An 18,831-nucleotide genomic window follows, 5' to 3' on the forward strand; every position below is an offset into this window, starting at 1 on the left:
CCTCTATCCCCTCCTCGGATAGTAGCGATTGAATGTCCCTCTTTAAACTTGCCAGATGATGAAGCGCAGACCTTTGCAGAGGAGGATTGGGAGGCTTTTGAACAAATTCCAGGATGTATTCATGCAGGATTGCATCTAACACTCATCTGTCGGAAGAGAGGAGTTTCCAGTGATTGAAGAATTTGGACAGGGGATTACCGAATTGAGGTGGGACTGAGGCGACAGGTGCCTGATTTACATCATTGCCTCCTGGGATCATCCTGAGACTTTTCTCCAGCTGGAGGAGCTTGAAGCCCCTGCTGCAAGTAGGTTTGCTGTCTGGCCTCTTGAAAGGACGGTCAAGAAGTGAATTAGCCTCTGCCATGAAAAGACTGGAATCGCCTTTGCTGCAAAGTGCCGAGTGAATGAGCAGTCTCAGTGTCTGATTTTATGGACTGCAAGGCACGGTTCACATGCTTCCCGAAACGATCTTCCCCACCGAAAGGCATATCGAGGATCTTTGACTGAACCCCTGGTCGAAACGACGTCGCCCTTCAGCCATCCCTGGCAATCTAAAACTGGTGCCTCTGACATCTGCTGAAAGGTCCGTGGCTGAAATATCCATGTCTACATCTATTATCTCTGACGAGGCCACCTCCCCTTCCATTAAGATTTCTCGGGTCTCCTTCTTCATATCCTCTGGGAGATTCTCTAGGAGGGGTGACAAGTCAGACTACATCTGATGATCGTATCACCCAAGGATGGCTAGAGCATTAGAGGCTTTAATGGAAGTCGCCGCCATGGCTGAGAATCTTTTCCCTATGTTGTCTAGCCTGGATCCTTCTTAGACAGGCGGAGCTGTGGACAGTTAATATGGATTCTTTCCCCGCCTCTGAGTCCTCTGCATTATAACTGACTCTGGTCTGGACTGACCAATAAGGCAAGTTGGTGAGTTCTCTGGAGCTTTGTATTTTTTATCAAGCTTCGAGAAGACAGCTGCCACTTAAGCTGGCATTTCCCTATGTTTTAAACCCTCCTGCCAGATAAAATCGAACTATAGGTATGGATCTCTTTGAGCACTGGGCCTCAACTTTAAAATCATTAAAAAGCATTCAGTATGCTTTTTAGGCAGAGGGAGGTCGATACGTTTAGACACTCTTTCAAGAATGTCGTGGAATCCTCTAATGTCTGCTGGTGGTGAATCTGCCGGAGGAGGAATGTGTGAATCTGGATGATTTTTGAGTCTGCAAGAATTTCTACACAAGCGAATGGTAGCTGTTCCAATAGAGAAAAGGGTGAGGCATGGTTGGAAGGTATAGTGATTGGGTCTGAGGCTGATTTGTCTTGGAAGAAAGCTCTGAGTCTGACCTTTCTAAAACATTGGTGAAGTACACTATTTAAGCAGAATCTGTCTTCGCAAGGGGTGGGGATAAAGCCCACACCTTTCTGTAAAACTTTCTTCATCTTCAGTCAATATCCGAGGTGATAAATTGACTACTATTTTTTTGATGCTGTTTGACTCCTGGTCCGTATCTGAGGTTCGGGTTGGTCATTGTTCCCGTTTGTTGCCTCCCCTTCTTTTGCTTCTGCTTCTGCGTCTGGCCCATCCTCTGCTGAAAAAAGGTGGCTGAGGAAAAGGTTGTTGGAAAAATAGTAGCTGGGATTGGGGGACCATCCAGGACATCGGGTGCCACATTGGTGGATGTCCTGGATATGGACCCATTGGATGATTCACAGAAAAAGGCCATCGGGTAGCCATATAAGGATGTTGGTTTATTCTCCAGGCAGCTCTTATGGCTGCTCCAACTGTCATTGCTGGATACAGTACTGAAAGAACTGTTCTTCCTGTGAGATGTGGTTAAACCCTCCTCAGATGCACCTTGGGAAACAATCAGGTGAACAATGCGCACCTAGTTGAGAACCAACACACAAAAACAGCTACCCCTCCCATTACCTCCAGACGGGCAGAGAGGGGTAGGTCATAAGTGACCGAGGGGCTCCCACCATGACCACAGGCAAGATTCAGATTTTTGAATCTGGGAAAGATACAATGTCTTGCTAACAGCGTGGCGAGCACACATTCAGGAACCTTCAGCAAATAACAGTACATTGAATAATTCAGACCAATGCAATTTGCTCACAATGCCTTCCTCCACTAAAGTAAAGCATTCTGAACCCAGAAGGAGCATGGACAACAATATTTTCCTATTCCGTTACAAGCAGTGAGGTACTAAATCTCCACCCCTATCAAAATAGTGCAGATTTTGTGGCTGTTGGCAAAGAAGCACAGCTTATTGCCCGGAGCCCACACTCCACTGTGTCCCTCCTGCCCTCTCTTACCCCAATTTAGTTTCTTTATAAACTTTTGGGGTAAACGCACTCTTATCATATTGCAATGTAGTGTACTTTGGCAAAAGCATTTGCTATATAAATATTCGCCTGCTCAAATGTTCTGTGGTCTGCCCTGCTCCTTTGGCACGCTGTAAAATACCAATGCTCCTCGTGATGTGTGCTGAATGGGAAGCAGGATCATTGTAGCTTTGACTACAGGCTGCGCAACATCAAACTTTTATCATCCATATTCATTATTTTGAAGTCTTTTATCCGGAAAGTAGCAACAATAGATATTGTATGAAAAGTGTTATTCCTTTGTAAATAATGTCTGAATGTGCATCAGTACCACCATACAGCCCAAAGGGGAAGAGAAGACGACTAACAGCTCAGCACATAAGTCTGACTTGAGCATCTTCAAGCACTAGTCATTATACAAGATTTATGCCACGTCTTAACATCCCAGCTGAGGTGTTATCCCCCTGTGAATCATAATGGCCTCATGCAAGTAGCCAGAGATTAAAAAATAAATAATCAAATGCAATATGGCTGCATGTGTACTACAGGTAGGAATGTTCTAACTCTCTACCTATTGTGCGGAACACTACTCTGATAATGCCTTGGATTAGGAATGAGGTATATTTCCGCCATTGTATGTAAGAAACTGTATGGAAAGGGAAAATATTCAAATAAAATAAGAGAGATCAAGTTTGCATGAGATGTGGTAAAGCGCTCACACTACAAATGGTGCATACTTACATGATAAGTGGGAAAGGAGTCACCTGAAAATTGAAGGGGTACTCCAGAAGACTTGGACAGATACTCACATGAGAATGGAACAAGTATTGGCATATGATTGGGTGTGTATTCCGATTAGATGGGGGACAATTGTAAGAAAAGCCCATTATGCAAGAAGAGTGGGTCAGCTGTTCCAGATACCTGACCTATTACTCACATGGTTCGAACCTCCCGAAAGTATTTCATGGCGAATTCAACCATAGTGTACTGGTTTCCATCAACTGACATAGCATCTGAGGTCATACTTGGGACAGGGCTCTGCAAAGGAAACACAGACAAAATGAATGAGCTGGAAACACTTCAAAACTATCCTGGGCCTAAGGACGCACCATCTGTCTCACCTAAAGGAGCTTATTTATTTCACCCAAAGGGGAAACACCCTTTCTCACCTAAAATAGCTTCCTCTATCTCACTGAAGGGGACTCCCTCTTTCCCACTAAAAGCAGCTCTTACTAGCTTACCCAATGTAATGTAATGATGTCTTGTAAAGCGCATGAATCACCCCACATGGGGTATCTCCGCACTGTAGACCGCTGGGGAACCCGTCCTGGCTTTCCCTGTGAGATGGTCCCTACTGGGTATCTCCAAGGTGAAACCAGGCATCCCCAGCGTATGTGGGGGGCCGTTGTGGAGATGAGGCAAGCTAATGCCCAGAGTAGCCGAGTGTGATCCCTGGTTAGAGTAGGCACCGAGGCGAGAATTATCGAGTCCGCTGACCCTGGTCCACGACCCTGCCGCGTCAGGAATTGAACCCTGGTCCCAGGCCGTCCTCTGCTTCTGGGTCTGCCGCCTCTAACCAGAGAGCGACACCACTCCACTGGACCCCCATCTAATTTGCCTGAAGAGAACTGCCCCTTCTCACAAAAGAAAACTCCCTCTGAATCACCCTTAATAGCTCCTTATTTATGTAAATATTTATTTTTGCAGATTTAAATAACGTGGACATGACACAAGAGTGTTATGGAGGTTCATAAAAATGGATGAATATTCAGTACAGGATCGGAACATGATATATTGCCTCACAGCTAAAACAAAAAGTAACTTAGGTGTAAGTGGAAGAGAGGTGGGGAAGTTTAATGCAAATAAAACTGATGATTATGTAGGGGGTTTCGATTGCCACATGATGCAAACATCTACAAAAACATGGGAATGAAACACAGCAGAGGTAACATAGCATAGAGGCAAAACAAGCAAATATGATGGAGTGGAAGTAATGCTAGGCATACCATATATACAGAACCAAGGTACTATGAGCATCTATACGCATGCAATCACATTTAGATTACTCCTTTTATCTCAACGACACCGAATTCCCCTCTCTCACCCAAAGGAGACCCTTTTACTCACCAAAGGGATTTCCTCTACCATACCCTGAGGAGCTCCTCTTATCTGACTCAAAGAAGCTCCCTCTGTCCTACCTATGGAAACTCCGCCATCTCATCCAACTTTTCTCCCTCTGAATCACCAGAGAAGATGGCAGCTGTTTTACCCAAAGAAACCAAACAAATGTCTCTTTTACTGAAGAAAACTTGACAGTAATAACTAAGAAAACGTATCTGTCTCACCATGTTGAGTAAGCTCTCTGGCCAGGCTTTGCATGATTCAGAATGGATGAAGATACTTGCCTACCTGAACAAAATATCCTATTTCACACTTAAAAAAGTTAGTAGAATAGATCATGGAGCCTTGGCAAATTGCCTCATTCAAGGGAACTACTTTTGCCATCCAAATGACCACCCCAGTGACAGTAAACCATCAACCTCATCCAAAGGAATACCATGTGTCTTGACCAAATGTGACAACGGAACTCGCTCCCTAAAATGAACTTCCTCTGTTTCATGCACCGCGGACTACCTCTGTCTCATTCAGGTGACATTCCTCAGTCTCTTCAAAAAGGAGTGTTTTATTTTTGTTTATTGGTAACCCCAACTACAAACAATGACAAACTCATCTCTCTAGACAGATGGAAAACCCCTACCTTTCTCTTGAGGGACCTCCATCTCTCAAGCATGGACCCTCAGGGGCCTATTTATAAAATACATTTTGTAGCATGTTTCTTAGCACCACAATAATCCTATTAACGTGCTATAAAATACTATTTACATACCTATGTCCAGAGGTCTATGCCTATGCCTCCTCTATCTTTGATGTGCGGAAATCTTTGCCCAAATGCAGAGATCTCAGCACAACTAAGTATACATTTTAGTACTTGTGGGAGAGGAGTGAATGAAAAATGGAAATACTTAATACTAAAGAGAAGGCGTTAAGGGCTGAAGAAAGAGGGACTGAGGGAGTCTTAGGGAGGGGCATGCACTCACCCACAGAAGAGTAATCCCATTGCTATTCACAAACTGCCCTTTTATAGTTACTTCTGACAAAAAGGGCAAAAAACTGTTGTAAATGTACTCCAACTCAGACTGGGAGTAAGTCCTACAACATTCGTGACCAACCACCTGCACTGCAACATCCTCCCATAGTAAATATAGCAATAAGGATATATAATAAAACCCCAATTTAACTGATAATGAATTATTATAATAAAACCACAACATTTCGATATTTTGGAATTAATAGCTATCATGCAGATGTGTAATGGAAACTGGACAGAACGATTTGAGGTTTTAAATCTCAGCTTGCATTCTGGACTTCATTATCTCTTTCAGGAATGGGATGGATTGGGCTTGTTAAAATGATCATGTTCCCATGCTTCGTATATTTATTTGCAAACCTTCCAACAATTCTCCCACAAACCTTTTTAAAAGACTTAAACCGGATGGCTACTGGCTTGATTTAAAGAAGGAGGTGACAATGCCTGGCTCTACAACATTATAACTTCCAGTACGTGTGGGGGCACAGTGTCTCCTGGGTCATTCGAAATATCATCTAGTGGCACAGCTGCAGTGGGTAAGCAGGTGGTTAGCTGGGCATTCATTAACTGAGATGGGCCTGCAAGGGACAAATGTAAGTGATGGCACATTGAAAAAATGAATATACCCCATGAGACTTCTAATCACTCAAAGGCCTATCTATTATGCACTGCATAATGGAACCATGCTTGGGTTTGGGACTCTAGTAGAGGACTACAATCTTGTCAGACAGTTTCTGCTTTATCAACAAATTAGGCATGTTATGTGGGAGCTATGGCGTGTCAGATCAGTTGAACCACAAACGCATGAAGTATTACAAACATTACATAGTGTGGGAGATAGCAAAATCTTAATTAAGTGGATTTACAGAGCCTACACATATCATCTGGATTTATCTGGGAGTAAGCTCTCAATACAGTGGAAGACAGATATACTCTGTCCAAGCTTTGCAGGATTCAGAATGGAAGAAGATACTTGCCTACCTGAACAAAATATCATGCGATGCGCAGTTTAAATATATCCAATTTAATATATAGAACAGACCCTATTTAACACTTTAAAGAGTAAGTGGAGGGGGGGCGTGGCTTACGCGCCGGCGAAGAATGGCGCTGCCTGGGTGAGCTCCGGAACAGCGCGGGACACCTGAAGGATTTTCTGCAGTTTTACTGCTACGCGGAGACTCGTGGCAACCCTTCCCGAGCGGCGGAACATGGTCCCCGCGCACAGAGAACGGCGGCGGAGATGGTAACTGCCGCTTTCCCATCATTTTGACGCTGCATCTCTCCCTCTTCTTGCGGGACGCGGGCGGCCGCCATTTTGTGCCGCCGCGCTCGCGTCCCGTTTTTCGGCTCGGGAGGTGCCGTTTCAGCCCGTCTGCTGCAATTAAACCCTTACTGCACCAAGGTATGTGTCGGACCCTGCTCACTATGCCCCATGTGCTTTTTCTTGACTTCTGGCGCCGAAGTTCTCCACAGCACCTCTTCTTACATTAAGACTGCTTCTCGGCAGCCATTTTGTGATGCACTTTGCGTAATGCTCCATATCTCCCTTTCCTGTCATATCAATCTTTTCAGGATTATCTACTGACTCCATTGAGTTTCATATTTTATGGACGCTCTGCTGTTTGTTACATATCATATTCCTGGATGATACTTCTTTGGTTACGTACCTATTGATTCCTGCTGTTGCTTGACGCCTGAACTGTCGGTTTGAGGTAGCTTCTCCCCAGTGCTTCTTGGCGCCTCATACTGGTCATCTCTCTCCCAGTACTACTTCTACTCGGCTTGTAGGGTCTCATCCCTTCTCCCATTCTGGTGTGGCTCCCAGTCTTGTGGTCTTCTCAGTTTGCCCCTCTGTGGACATCATGTCTCAAGACGCTGGCCATGCAAGAGCGTCTGTCACCGGAACCAAGCCTAAACGTCCTAAGAATGACCCTCCATCGCCAATTCGCTCCTCTCAGAATCCAGTATTGGACTCCATATTAGAAGAGGTACACGGCCTACAACCCTTCATGGTGGCGACTAATGAGAAACTCAAGCAGATAGAAGATAGATGGGTAGTCATGGAAAACAAAGTCCTGCAACTGGAGCAACGCATCAGCGACGTCCAGGATGTCTCTACAAAAATTCCTCTACTTGAAAAGGAAATTCAACAGTTGAAGCTCCACACAGAGGACCTTGAAAATCGTAACAGGCGGAACAACCTCCGTATTTACGGTGTTCCGGAGTCCCTTGGGGAAGGTGACATGGTGTCCTTCATCCGCAAATTCCTCTATGAACTTCTGGAACTTCCACCGGAATCTACTCCTCTGAACATACAGCGTGCTCACCGTCTGGGACGTCCGACATCTAATCCGGTCAAACCCAGAGGCATTATCCTACTTTTTCTGGAATTCACTGAATTGATGACTGTTCTTAAGGCTGCAAGAGCAAAACGTCGCCTCATTTGGTCGGGCCACACCATCTTCATAACCCAGGATCTCTCCAATGCTACTAATGCACGTCGCAAAGAGTTCCTCAATCTGCGTCCACGTATGAGAGACTTAAACATTCAATATGGAATTCTTCATCCTTGTCTCTGCAAAATAACACACAATGGACGTTCCCGTACCTTTGATGATCCGCAGAAGCTTCGAGAATACCTGCACACCGTCTCTGCTCCTACCATGGACACTAATGACTGAAATCAATTCTTTTCTATTTTCTACACTTACTTCTCTTCTGTCTTGACGACTGTTGTGGCCTTGTCTGGTCTCTGTCGTGTCGTTATTTGCTACGACTTCTCTTCTTGTTGATCATACTCTATCAATGTTCCCGCGCTGTCCTTGCTCTGTGAGGTAGGCGCCCGCGCTGGCGTCTCCATGCTCCTTTTATCTAGACATTCTCTTTCTTCTCAGATCTGGCGCCTTTGCCTTGATCTGTTCCTTATCTATTTCCTTCTTTTTCTTTCCTTTCTCTTTCTTTCTCTTTTCACAGGCCATTTTTGTTTCTCCCTTGCTCATTTATGTTCCGTTCTATTCTTTATGTCACTTGTTTCCTTTCTTTTTGCTAACTCCAGTACTCCTCATTGCTACTCCTTGCTTCTTCTAATGATCGTGATGCTTCCTCGTATATTGTTTCTCTATATTTACCCGATTTGTCTTACCTTTGTTCATATTGCGTATTTGACTCTCGGTGCTAACATGTTTGCCTCCATTGTCTCTCCTTGTAGTTCCCTTCCTGCAGTGTCTTGGACCCAGCTGTTCCCCTCCTCCCTTGCCTTCCAACATGTGTAATTTTGTGACGTGGAATGTTCGTGGTCTTGGCAACCCTGTTAAACGTCAAAAGGTACTGTCCCATTTATCCAAGTTGAACGCTCAGATTGCTTTTCTCCAAGAAACGCATTGTACTGATGTGGAATCGTTAAAACTTAAGAGGGCATGGGTGGGTCAAGTTGTATTCTCTCCTGCTGTTGATAAAAAAGGTGGTGTTGCTATATTATTTCGTAAAGGTCTAGATGTTCAAATTCTATCTTCTCAATCTGATGCTGAAGGTCGTTGGGTTATGTCAAAAGTGACTATACAAAACAAAACAATGGTGCTCCTCAATATTTATGGCCCTGTCCGACCAGACCCTAAATTTTGGACTGATGTAAAAATCCTCATTTCCTCCATTGACTGCCCTAACATTGTCATAGCTGGTGACCTTAATCAATGGCTAGACCCCTTTTCGGATAGACTATCTTCCTCAAAATTCCAGCCTGATAAGACACATAAATCTTTCCAATCAGCTATTGCCTCCCGTCCCCTCTTCGATGTGTGGAAAACTTGTAATCCTGATTTACTCGAATACACATTCTATTCTAATGTTCACCACACCAGGTCCAGAATTGATTATATTCTAGTCAGTAAGTCCCTTCTCCCTGCGATTCAGAAATCTGAAATTGGTTCTATTTTTCTTTCGGATCATGCACCTGTTTATGCCACTTTTGACCTGGCCCAAACCTCCTCCTCTTTCAACCGTTGGAAATTTAACACTTTCCTACTTTCCGACCCTGTCTTTATGCCCAAAGTTAAAGATTTTATCTCTGAATACTTCACCCTCAATATACCCCAAGACACGTCAGTTTCAAACAATTGGGATGCTTTTAAAGCTGCTTTGCGAGGTTTCACAATCTCTTATGCATCCCGGAAAAAGAAACTCAACCGTGACAAATACATCGCCCAACTTTCCAACATTAAGACCCTAGAACACTCTTACTTCTCGTCCAAGAACCCAGATGCCCTCCACCAACTTATCAAAGCTAAATCTGAACTCAATCAAATTGCCACAGTTGAAGCTTGCAACACCCTCTTGAAGGTTAAATCTAAATTTCATGGAGGTCAGAATAAAGCGGGGAAAATGTTAGCAAATTACCTTAAAATTAAATCTGAGCGTAAATCCATTGGTTTTATTCTCAATGAAGTAACCAATACAAAGGTTTCCTCTGATGAGGATATTGCTCAAGTTTTTCATAACTACTACAAACTCCTTTATACTGATGATACACACCCTGACGATGATGATCTCTCCCGCTTCTTCAAAGATCTTCCCCCTCCCCCATCTCTACCTACCGAATTCCATCAACTAGAGTCTGCAATTACCCCTCAGGAAATTCTCAAGGCAATTACCTCCCTCAAGAAAGCGAAAGCTCCGGGCCCAGATGGTCTCCCAATTGAATTCTACTCCAACATGCACACTATTTTCGTCCCCCATCTCCTGCAACTATTTAACTACTTTATAGCAAATGCCAAAGCCTCAGGATCCTTTTTGGATGCCCTAATAATCATAATCCCCAAACCTGACAAAGACCACTCCCTTTGTAAAAATTATCGTCCCATCTCCCTTATTAATTATGATTGTAAAATCTTTGCCAAAATTTTAGCGGCCCGCCTCGAATCCCTTATTCCCCTACTAATCACAACCGATCAAGTTGGCTTTGTAAAAGGTCGACTTGCAGCTGACAATGCCCGTGTTTTTGCCAATATTATTTCCCACAGTAAACACTTTAAAGCCCCTCTAGCTGCTCTATCCCTTGACGCAGAGAAAGCGTTTGATCGAATTCATTGGAAATTCATGTTTAAAGCTTTACAATGGTTTGGGTTTGGTCCCCACTTCATTTCCTTAGTCAAACTTCTCTATTCTGCTCCCCGTGCCAGTGTTTTTGTTAATAATCAATTCTCCAAATTTTTCCCCCTATCCAGGGGGACGAGACAAGGTTGTCCCCTTTCCCCTTTACTTTTTATTCTATGTCTTGAACCTTTCCTCATTAAACTCCGCTCCAATCCCCTGATTCAAGGGTTCAAACAGTCTTCGATTGAGACGAAAATTTCGGCCTATGCCGATGATGTCCTAGTATACATGGCTAACCCGGTCTCTTCCCTTCCTCCATTCTTAGAAGAAGTCCGCCTATACTCCTCTGTTTCTGGTTACAAACTTAATCTCTCTAAAACGGAGGTCCTGCCCCTTAACTCGTCCTGTTATCAATATATGTTTGCATCAACTGATTTTGCATGGTGTCCCTCTAAGATTAAATACCTGGGTATTTGGTTCTCCTCTACCTTACGGGACACACTCAAACTGACCTTTACTTCCCTTACTCAAAAAATTCAGTCGCTCCTTCTACTATGGTCTCCCCTTTTCCTTTCCTGGTGGGGTCGTTTAGACACCATCAAAATGATGATTTCCCCACACATTTTATACACTGTATCCATGCTTCCTGTGAAAATCCCTAAACTGTATTTCAATCGGCTAAACTCCATCTGCTCCAAATTTCTATGGAATAATAAAAGACCTCGTCTTGCCCTCCATAAACTTATACGCCCAAAATCTGAAGGTGGGGTTCGCTTTCCCGATTTCCAATCATACCATTCTGCCTTTTTAGTAAAACAAGCCTTCTCCCTGGCATTCGATTTTAATGTTACCCCCTTACCCAGATGGATTGTTATTGAACGGTCCCTGTTAAAAGACTTTTCTTTCCAACACTCCCTTTTCATGTCAAATTGTTCATTCTTGTCTACACACCCTGTACTAAAATACTCCCATACCCTATTGCACAACATCTTCTCGAAAGACTCTTCCCCCCTACAAACATTTCTTTCCTCTAGTGTATGGTATAACAAGTATCTTAAGTACAAGGGTAAATCTTTCTATTTCAAATATTGGAAAGAAAAGGACATTATGTTTGTGCACCAATTTTTTTCTGATTCATCCATCGTTTCATTTGATGTAATGCAAACTATGTTTGATTTACCTGCACATTATCGCAAAGAATTTGACATTATTACTTCTGCCATTTTATCTCACCTGTCTACCCTTCCTACCTTTGATCTCCTTCCCTCCCTTACTCCTTCCGCTCCTTTATATCCTATCTTTACTAAACAAATACCCAAAGCTGCTCTGATTTATAAAATGTTACAAGAGAATGTTGGTCTTAGACCTAAAACCGTTACTGAAAATGTTTGGGAAAATGATTTATCTTTCTCGTTATCTGTTGATGTTTGGGATCGCTTATGGACTAAACTGTTTAAGACTTCGATTTCAGCTCGTATTACTCAGTCACTTTTTTTTCTTTACCATAGAGCTCTTATTACCCCCGTAAGCATAACTAAATTCTCCCCTTCCTCCTCACCCCTTTGTTGGTCCTGTTCCTCTCACCCAGGCACGCTCAAACACCTCCTATTTGATTGCTCTTCTGTTCTTACTTTTTGGAACTCAGTTTGGAAATATTGTTTGCGTATTTTTCATTTCTCTGAACCGTTTTCATCATTGCATATTTTTCTAGGCTCCTTATCTGATGTTTTGGACCTGCACTCGTATAATGCTAAATTGTTTGATCTTCTCATTGCAACTGCATTCAAAGTAATTTTGTCTTGCTGGAAGGACAACTCTAAATTGTCTGTGCATACATGGTGGAATTTTGTATGTGATGAGCACAGAATTGCAATTGCTTCTGCTTCTTCTGTCGCCTTAAAAATTAAATCTGATCTTACCTGGCTGCCTTTCTCTACTTTTCTATCCTCTTCTTCCTCTCCATGACTATTCCTTTCTCTTTCTATCTCTTCCTCTTTCTCTCTTCTCCTTTCTTCTCTCTCTTTCCCATTACTATTATCTTCCTTTGCATTTTTTCTCTGAACCTTTTTCATCTCCACTTTTATTTCATGATTATCGTATATTGGTTCTGTTCCCTGACATGTTGTTATATTATGCTGTACTATTTTTCTTAAACAAAATAAAACCTTATTAAACTGAAAAAAAAAGAGTAAGTGGAGTACATCCTTGAGCCTGAGCAAATTTTTCCCACTGTACTGCTGAAGAGGATGATTTTGCACACATGAGGTGGTCTACAGCACATTGTCACATTACTGGGGTGATATTACTACAGGATTGTCCTCGGCCAATGGATGTGTAGTTCACAACATTCTTGAGGTGTGCATACTAGGCCTCTTCCCACACTAAAATGGGCAAAGCCGCAAGGAAATTCATAGATCTAGCTTTGCTTTTAGTACAGCTTAAACTTATTATAGATTGGAAAAATACAAACTCTCCCTCTGCTACCAGATGGCACTTGGTAGCCCTTAATAGTTGAAACGGAATGTGGGCATCTGCAGGGAAGAGCGAGCACGCTTGAGGAAAACATTTGATAGTGCATAGCTGGGATGTCATGCTAGAATCAATAAAATCCTATGAGAAGAATGACGAGTGGCCCCTGCAAACAACCCTGACCTGCAGTTTTCATACTTTAACTTGTGTAGGGAAAACATTTAATGGCCAAACGAAAAATATGTACACAGATGTTTAATATACCAGTTAGATGGGAGATTATTCTAAAGCATGTAATGCGTTTATATAATGTTTTTTTCTATGATAAGGTTTGTAGGAGAGCAGCACTATTTGAGGTCTTATGGACACTGTGGGTTGTGTTCTACTGTATGGCGATGCAAAGATTATTGTAACGTAGATAAGGAAGTGTTAGAACATATACAAAATTGTACAAACAAATATCAGAGAAAAATGAGTCAACAAACTTTGCTCTTTTGACTCACGTGCTAATAAACAAATACAAATATATTTTAAAGAAATAAAAATATATGTTAAAAAAAGTTCAAATAAACTTAATTATTTGCAAGGAGGAGCTCGCCCCTATGAGTGTATCAGAAATGTTGTCCCTAAGACAGGGGCCGGGATATTAAAAAAGATCTGTTTATACAAGAAACCTGCAAACTGTCACTCTGTAGAATAAGAACTGTATCAATGGTCCCCTGGTAGGGTGATCACACAGCTACCGGTGTTTTGAAACAATGCATGTAGGATGATCCTTATTTGCTTACTGTCAATAAACATTTTTATTTTAAATAAAACATACATTAAACTATTTAAACTGTTTCAAAATATACATACATTTTATTTATTTAAATATTTATATATTTATTTTATGTAAATCGTCTACAACCTTTTCAAAATATTTTATTAATCTTTTTCAATTTCAAAAATTATTATAACATTAACATATATTAAATTACTGATCATTTAAAACTGAATTCTTAATGCTGTAGCATTGTATTATATTATTCTATGTTTAACAAACATATACTATTAATTAACTCTATTATTTAACAAAAAATATTTTATACATTTTTTTAAAGTTGAATGCACTTTTGAACTTTTCTTTACACTTTACCATGCGGAAATGTCTGCCCTGATTGCAGAGATCAATGGCAACTGTCTGGAACACCACATATGGTCATAAAGTCACTACTAGTAGTAACGTTACAGTCGTATTGGATGTTTTTACAGACTCCACTCCCTATTTCATGGGGTGGGGACATGTAAACATGTAAGGTTTTGAGTAACTCTACATCCTGAAATGGTGAATAGCCAAGAGTTGTAAAGTTATTCAAAAGTGTCAGAGTAAACGTTCACATGTAGATTTACTCACATGCAAGTTTACCTTTGTAAATAGACCACTCCATTAGCACTGAGATCACAGAGCATATGAGCATTAACAGCCAGTCGAGTCTTCAGAATGATCAGCTGACCTGCTAGTAATCTCAAATTAAATTTATTATACTCAAATCGCTGTCATACATATTTGTTGCGGGCACCCTTAATATTCAGTGAGTTCCCAGTAAAACCATACACCACAGGACGTCATATTTCAGCTGCTCAATCTCCCACCCACACAAAGTTCACCAACGGCACATTTCAGCCTTTACAACTCTCATACTCATGCCTTTTATCTCATCCTTTGTTACTTCTGGGAATTCTGTTTCCTTTGTGTCCCATTCTCCAACAGCAATAGAGCATTAACAAGGTCTTCACAGGACTACATAGCACCTTGGTTCCTCACCCTCACATTTATCAGTCCCAAGAGTTTATTATGCAAAGAATATCTTGAGAGTGCACAGCTGAGGGTCTATCCCTGTTCGACCCGCACCATGTGCCTAACATTCGTCTCAGCCCTGTTCAAGATACTCTACCTCATTCCTCAAGGTCTTCAACGAGGGTGATTCTGTTGAGGTTCGCACGGGCGAGTGTCCATTTGTCTGCACAGGAGGCTCGAGCATGCTCTTTCTGTACTCCTCCTTCCGGTTGTTCATCTGGAGGCTGAAGTAATCGGGGGCTGCAGCAGACTGGACTATGTTGGAAGGGAAAAGTCCAGAGCGGCCACCAATGGAACCAAACTGCCAACCTTTCAGGGGAGAATAGCAGCAGAATCTTCAGCAAAATACTTTTCAAAGAAAGTTATCATGGCAATACAGTAGTGATAGTGTCTGTGCTAGCTTTTCAGTGGTAGGATCTGCTCTTCTTACATTTTACACTCCTCTCATGCTGTCTGAAGAGAGTGCCTCTTTGAACATTAAGATATTGTAAGAGTTTTCCTTAGAAAATACAGAGTATATTCTGAACTTCCAGAGGGGTACAGATTGAATTGTGACCATCGCTTGATATTCTGCAGAACAGTCTAGCAGCCCACAAATGCATTCCCACTGATACCTGCACCATCTTTGAGCAACAAAAATACTCTGCACATCCAGGCACACATTGTCCCTACTGTCACATGCAACCTCAGTCTGATGGTCCAGCAGATTGAGCAGGATCTGAACAATCATTCTAAACTCATCTTTTTAGGACAATATACACATATGTACAAGCTATGCCTATCCACACTTGTGGTCTTCTCTCCTGCTCCACTTCACTTCACACCTCTCAAGTGTGCTAGATGTCTACAGTCCAATGTTGCCTTTGTGTTGTTTAATGGTACAGTAGATGTTCAGTGGCACAACGAGGAGGCATGGAGCACAGTATTTGAGTTTCTCTTGGCAAATGCTAGAGGAAGCATTTAATAGCCGATACCTTACTTTGGTAGTTTATAAACATTATATCCAAAACTTTGTGCAAGGGCCTATAAAATTGTAATGCTGTTGTATTTGTTGTGTTGTAGTGGCGAAGTTGTATGTAGTGGTACCTGATATAGAAGAAAAAGTATTGCAATAGGGTCTAGAGAGGATAAATATCTCCAACAGCATAATATCTCTGTATATTCTTCAATGCTACAGTAAATGTGCAAGGGCCCAGCAAACAATCACACACCTACAGTTCTCTTGTTAATAGCCAATTATCAGACCCTATAGATACATTATTCTTTTGGCCTCAGCAATTTTAAAGGCCAACCTAAATAAAAAGGCTTTGTCCTGTCAAAGTTGTGACTGTGACGACAGAATTAACCCCTCAGAATCTGAACACGAATTGCCTCTGATTTAGCAATACAAGAAATTCCACAAACTTCATGAATCGAAAAGATTTGTACATACTATGAATTGTCCAACATTTCTGCATGCCGTAAATTAGCCTTGATTTCTGTTTAACCTAGGTGAATGAGGATCTGTGCAGACTATTATTTAATCAGTATGTGCTCATTCTGTGCATTTGCTATGATTAGTACAAGGATAGATTAGCAGGTTCTCCCATAAACATAGTTGACATCCTCCTCTGTCCGCGGATCCAGTACATAAGGGGGCCAAGCTTGCATGTCAGGAGGAAGATAAAGGTGGGATGAAATCTGAGTGAGTTCTACTTAACCTATGTGCTTATATGTGGAGTAAGACGACAAAGGGAGTTTCTGCCTATTAGCCCACCACCCAGAGCCTCATTATGAGGCCCATAAGAATCCAAGGTGGCGATCCCATACCTGGTCCATATCAATAGGGCACAGTGAAGTTTTCACTGTGCACAGTATTAGAACACTGTTTCAAGTTCACCACCTCAGAATGATGATAAGCATTAATGTTTTATATTTTTACCCTTTCGGATGTCCAAAAACTTAGATTGATGTGTATTTTTGCTATACAAGTTCTGCCAAGTTTCACCTTCTAGCTATAATGTGTGTGTGTGGGGGGGGGGGACCTATAGGTGCAAAACTTAACACAAATCTCAGAATCCTCATTTGGGCTCAAGCTCCCATTCGTGCTCAAATTATGGTTCCCAATTTGGACTGATTCCAATGTCTTATCATGTACTCGTTTAAAAACAACGCTTCCTGGTACCTCGCAAATTGTTCTTTTTTAATTGTTTTGATGCCCTGGGCCTTGTCGAACTATTTAAATTATTAGCTGAGAAATGCAGAAGGCGAGTGATCTGTAGGATTAATCAATACATTTCCAAACTGACGATCCTTTAAGAGTTGCCTCGTTTCAAAATGGGTCATGTTCCATAAATGTATCATTGATCTTCAGGCCTGCACCCCATAATCCCATAGTCCCTTTTCTTTAACACAAGGCTAGCTACATCTTACCTGGCTGAAGTCCCTCTATGGGCAAAAGCTTAATGATGTCACCCTTCTTGAAGTGCAGAAGGCTCTTGTCATCTGTGATGTAACTCCGGAGGGCAATGACGTGGATGGAATCCTGAAAGTAGATGCATTAAAAAGGTTGAAAGATGGAAATGAAGGCTGCATTCACATAGACAAAAGAATTCACCAGTGCAGTGAATGGGTATAATGTGAGGGGTCAAAGCAGAGTCCTTGGGATTATAAGGATGGTGAATGCTCAGCAAATCGCATGCAACAGTGCATGCCATCAGAGCAATGGAAGGAGTCACAGGGCCCCTGGAACAGAAGTATACAATGTCTTTCCCCTCCAGTAACACCACTCATTCCTGTTTATATCTGAGTGACCCCATCTATTTGGGAGAGTAGCTAGTTACTGCAGTTGTAGATGTATATGAAGTCATAACATTTTCACCGTTTGCCCAATGAAAAAGTGTAGTAACTACTCCTACTTTACTGATGTTTTTTCCTGCAGTTAACTGGTTACCATTGGGTGGTCACTGTACTTAGACCTTCTGTACTTGTCGGACGTATAGCACCCATGAAGCTATGAGTGGACACTATTAGTAAACTATAATAATTGTCTGCTTCTGCCTTGAAGTTTAAGCTTCGGAGTCATTACACTGAGAATCTTTGTTTAAAAACATAATTTACTTTTTATTTATTTATTATTTTAAGCTTTTTTCAAACATACAAAAGACACGCATCAACGCATCAACAAACTCCCACGTGACAGCATAGTATAGACATAATTTTTCTTCTGCAAGACACAACAAAATACAACAAGCATTTGCAATGCAACGGTCTCTCCTTTAAGATCTTAAAAGTATTTAGCCATGCAGCACAATACCCAGAGCTCTTAAAGCATATTGAGGGGGTGGCTTTTAAATAAATGTACATGTAAATGTGCAAGGCCACTCCATCTCCCAGGTTACTCATCGCAACTGACAAAAAGCGAGCCCAGCGGAGAGAGAAAATAGGAGAGAAAACAAACGCAGTACATTTCCCTCATGTATTAATGTAGTTTATCTGTGCGGCAAAGCTCCTCTTTCAGCTGGACTGTAAGGTCTGCCTATTCAGCGTCATTATAGGTCGGGTGTCAGGGGCATGAAGGTTTGGAAGTAGGATTTCCCTTTATGCTCGGAAAAATGTGCGCAACGGCAATTTCCACTCGTGAATCACTTCCACTAAGTTCCGTTTTGACTACAGTATTTGCATTGTTGAGTGGAACTCCTACGAGGTCTTTAAACATTATCTACTTACAATAGATTAAAAAGAGAAAGACGTGAGTAAGAGAGTGAGTGAACGAGAGGAAAGGTGCGAGAAACTAAGACGAGGGAGGTCTTGCCACTCATTTGTAATGTACTGTATGTAAGATTTACATAGTGCTTCCTGTCCCTGTGCGGGGTGCCACAGTGAATGCTTTCATGGTTTGCGTCCATGTAGAGTGTCTGAATGAATGCTGTGTTTGTTTTGATTCAGCATGGGAAGTGGGTTTCAGGGTTTGTATAAA

At 41.9% G+C, this 18,831-nt stretch overlaps 1 protein-coding gene across 2 annotated transcripts in view; it reads right to left on the reverse strand.

Moving 5' to 3' along the window:
* MYO15B (myosin XVB) overlaps positions 1-18,831 on the reverse strand; it is a 961,787-nt gene that overhangs the window by 316,940 nt on the left and 626,016 nt on the right. For both annotated transcript variants that reach the window (XM_086930750.1, XM_086930751.1), the window contains 3 exons: positions 17,286-17,397; positions 14,971-15,182; positions 3,266-3,366 (listed from right to left, as the gene is read on the reverse strand). In XM_086930750.1, the coding sequence (XP_086786876.1) occupies positions 3,266-3,366; positions 14,971-15,182; positions 17,286-17,397 (425 nt within the window). The remainder of the gene's footprint in view (positions 1-3,265; positions 3,367-14,970; positions 15,183-17,285; positions 17,398-18,831) is intronic.

The sequence above is a fragment of the Lissotriton vulgaris genome, chromosome 7 (assembly GCF_964263255.1).
Source record: "Lissotriton vulgaris chromosome 7, aLisVul1.2, whole genome shotgun sequence".
Lineage (NCBI taxonomy): Eukaryota > Metazoa > Chordata > Amphibia > Caudata > Salamandridae > Lissotriton > Lissotriton vulgaris.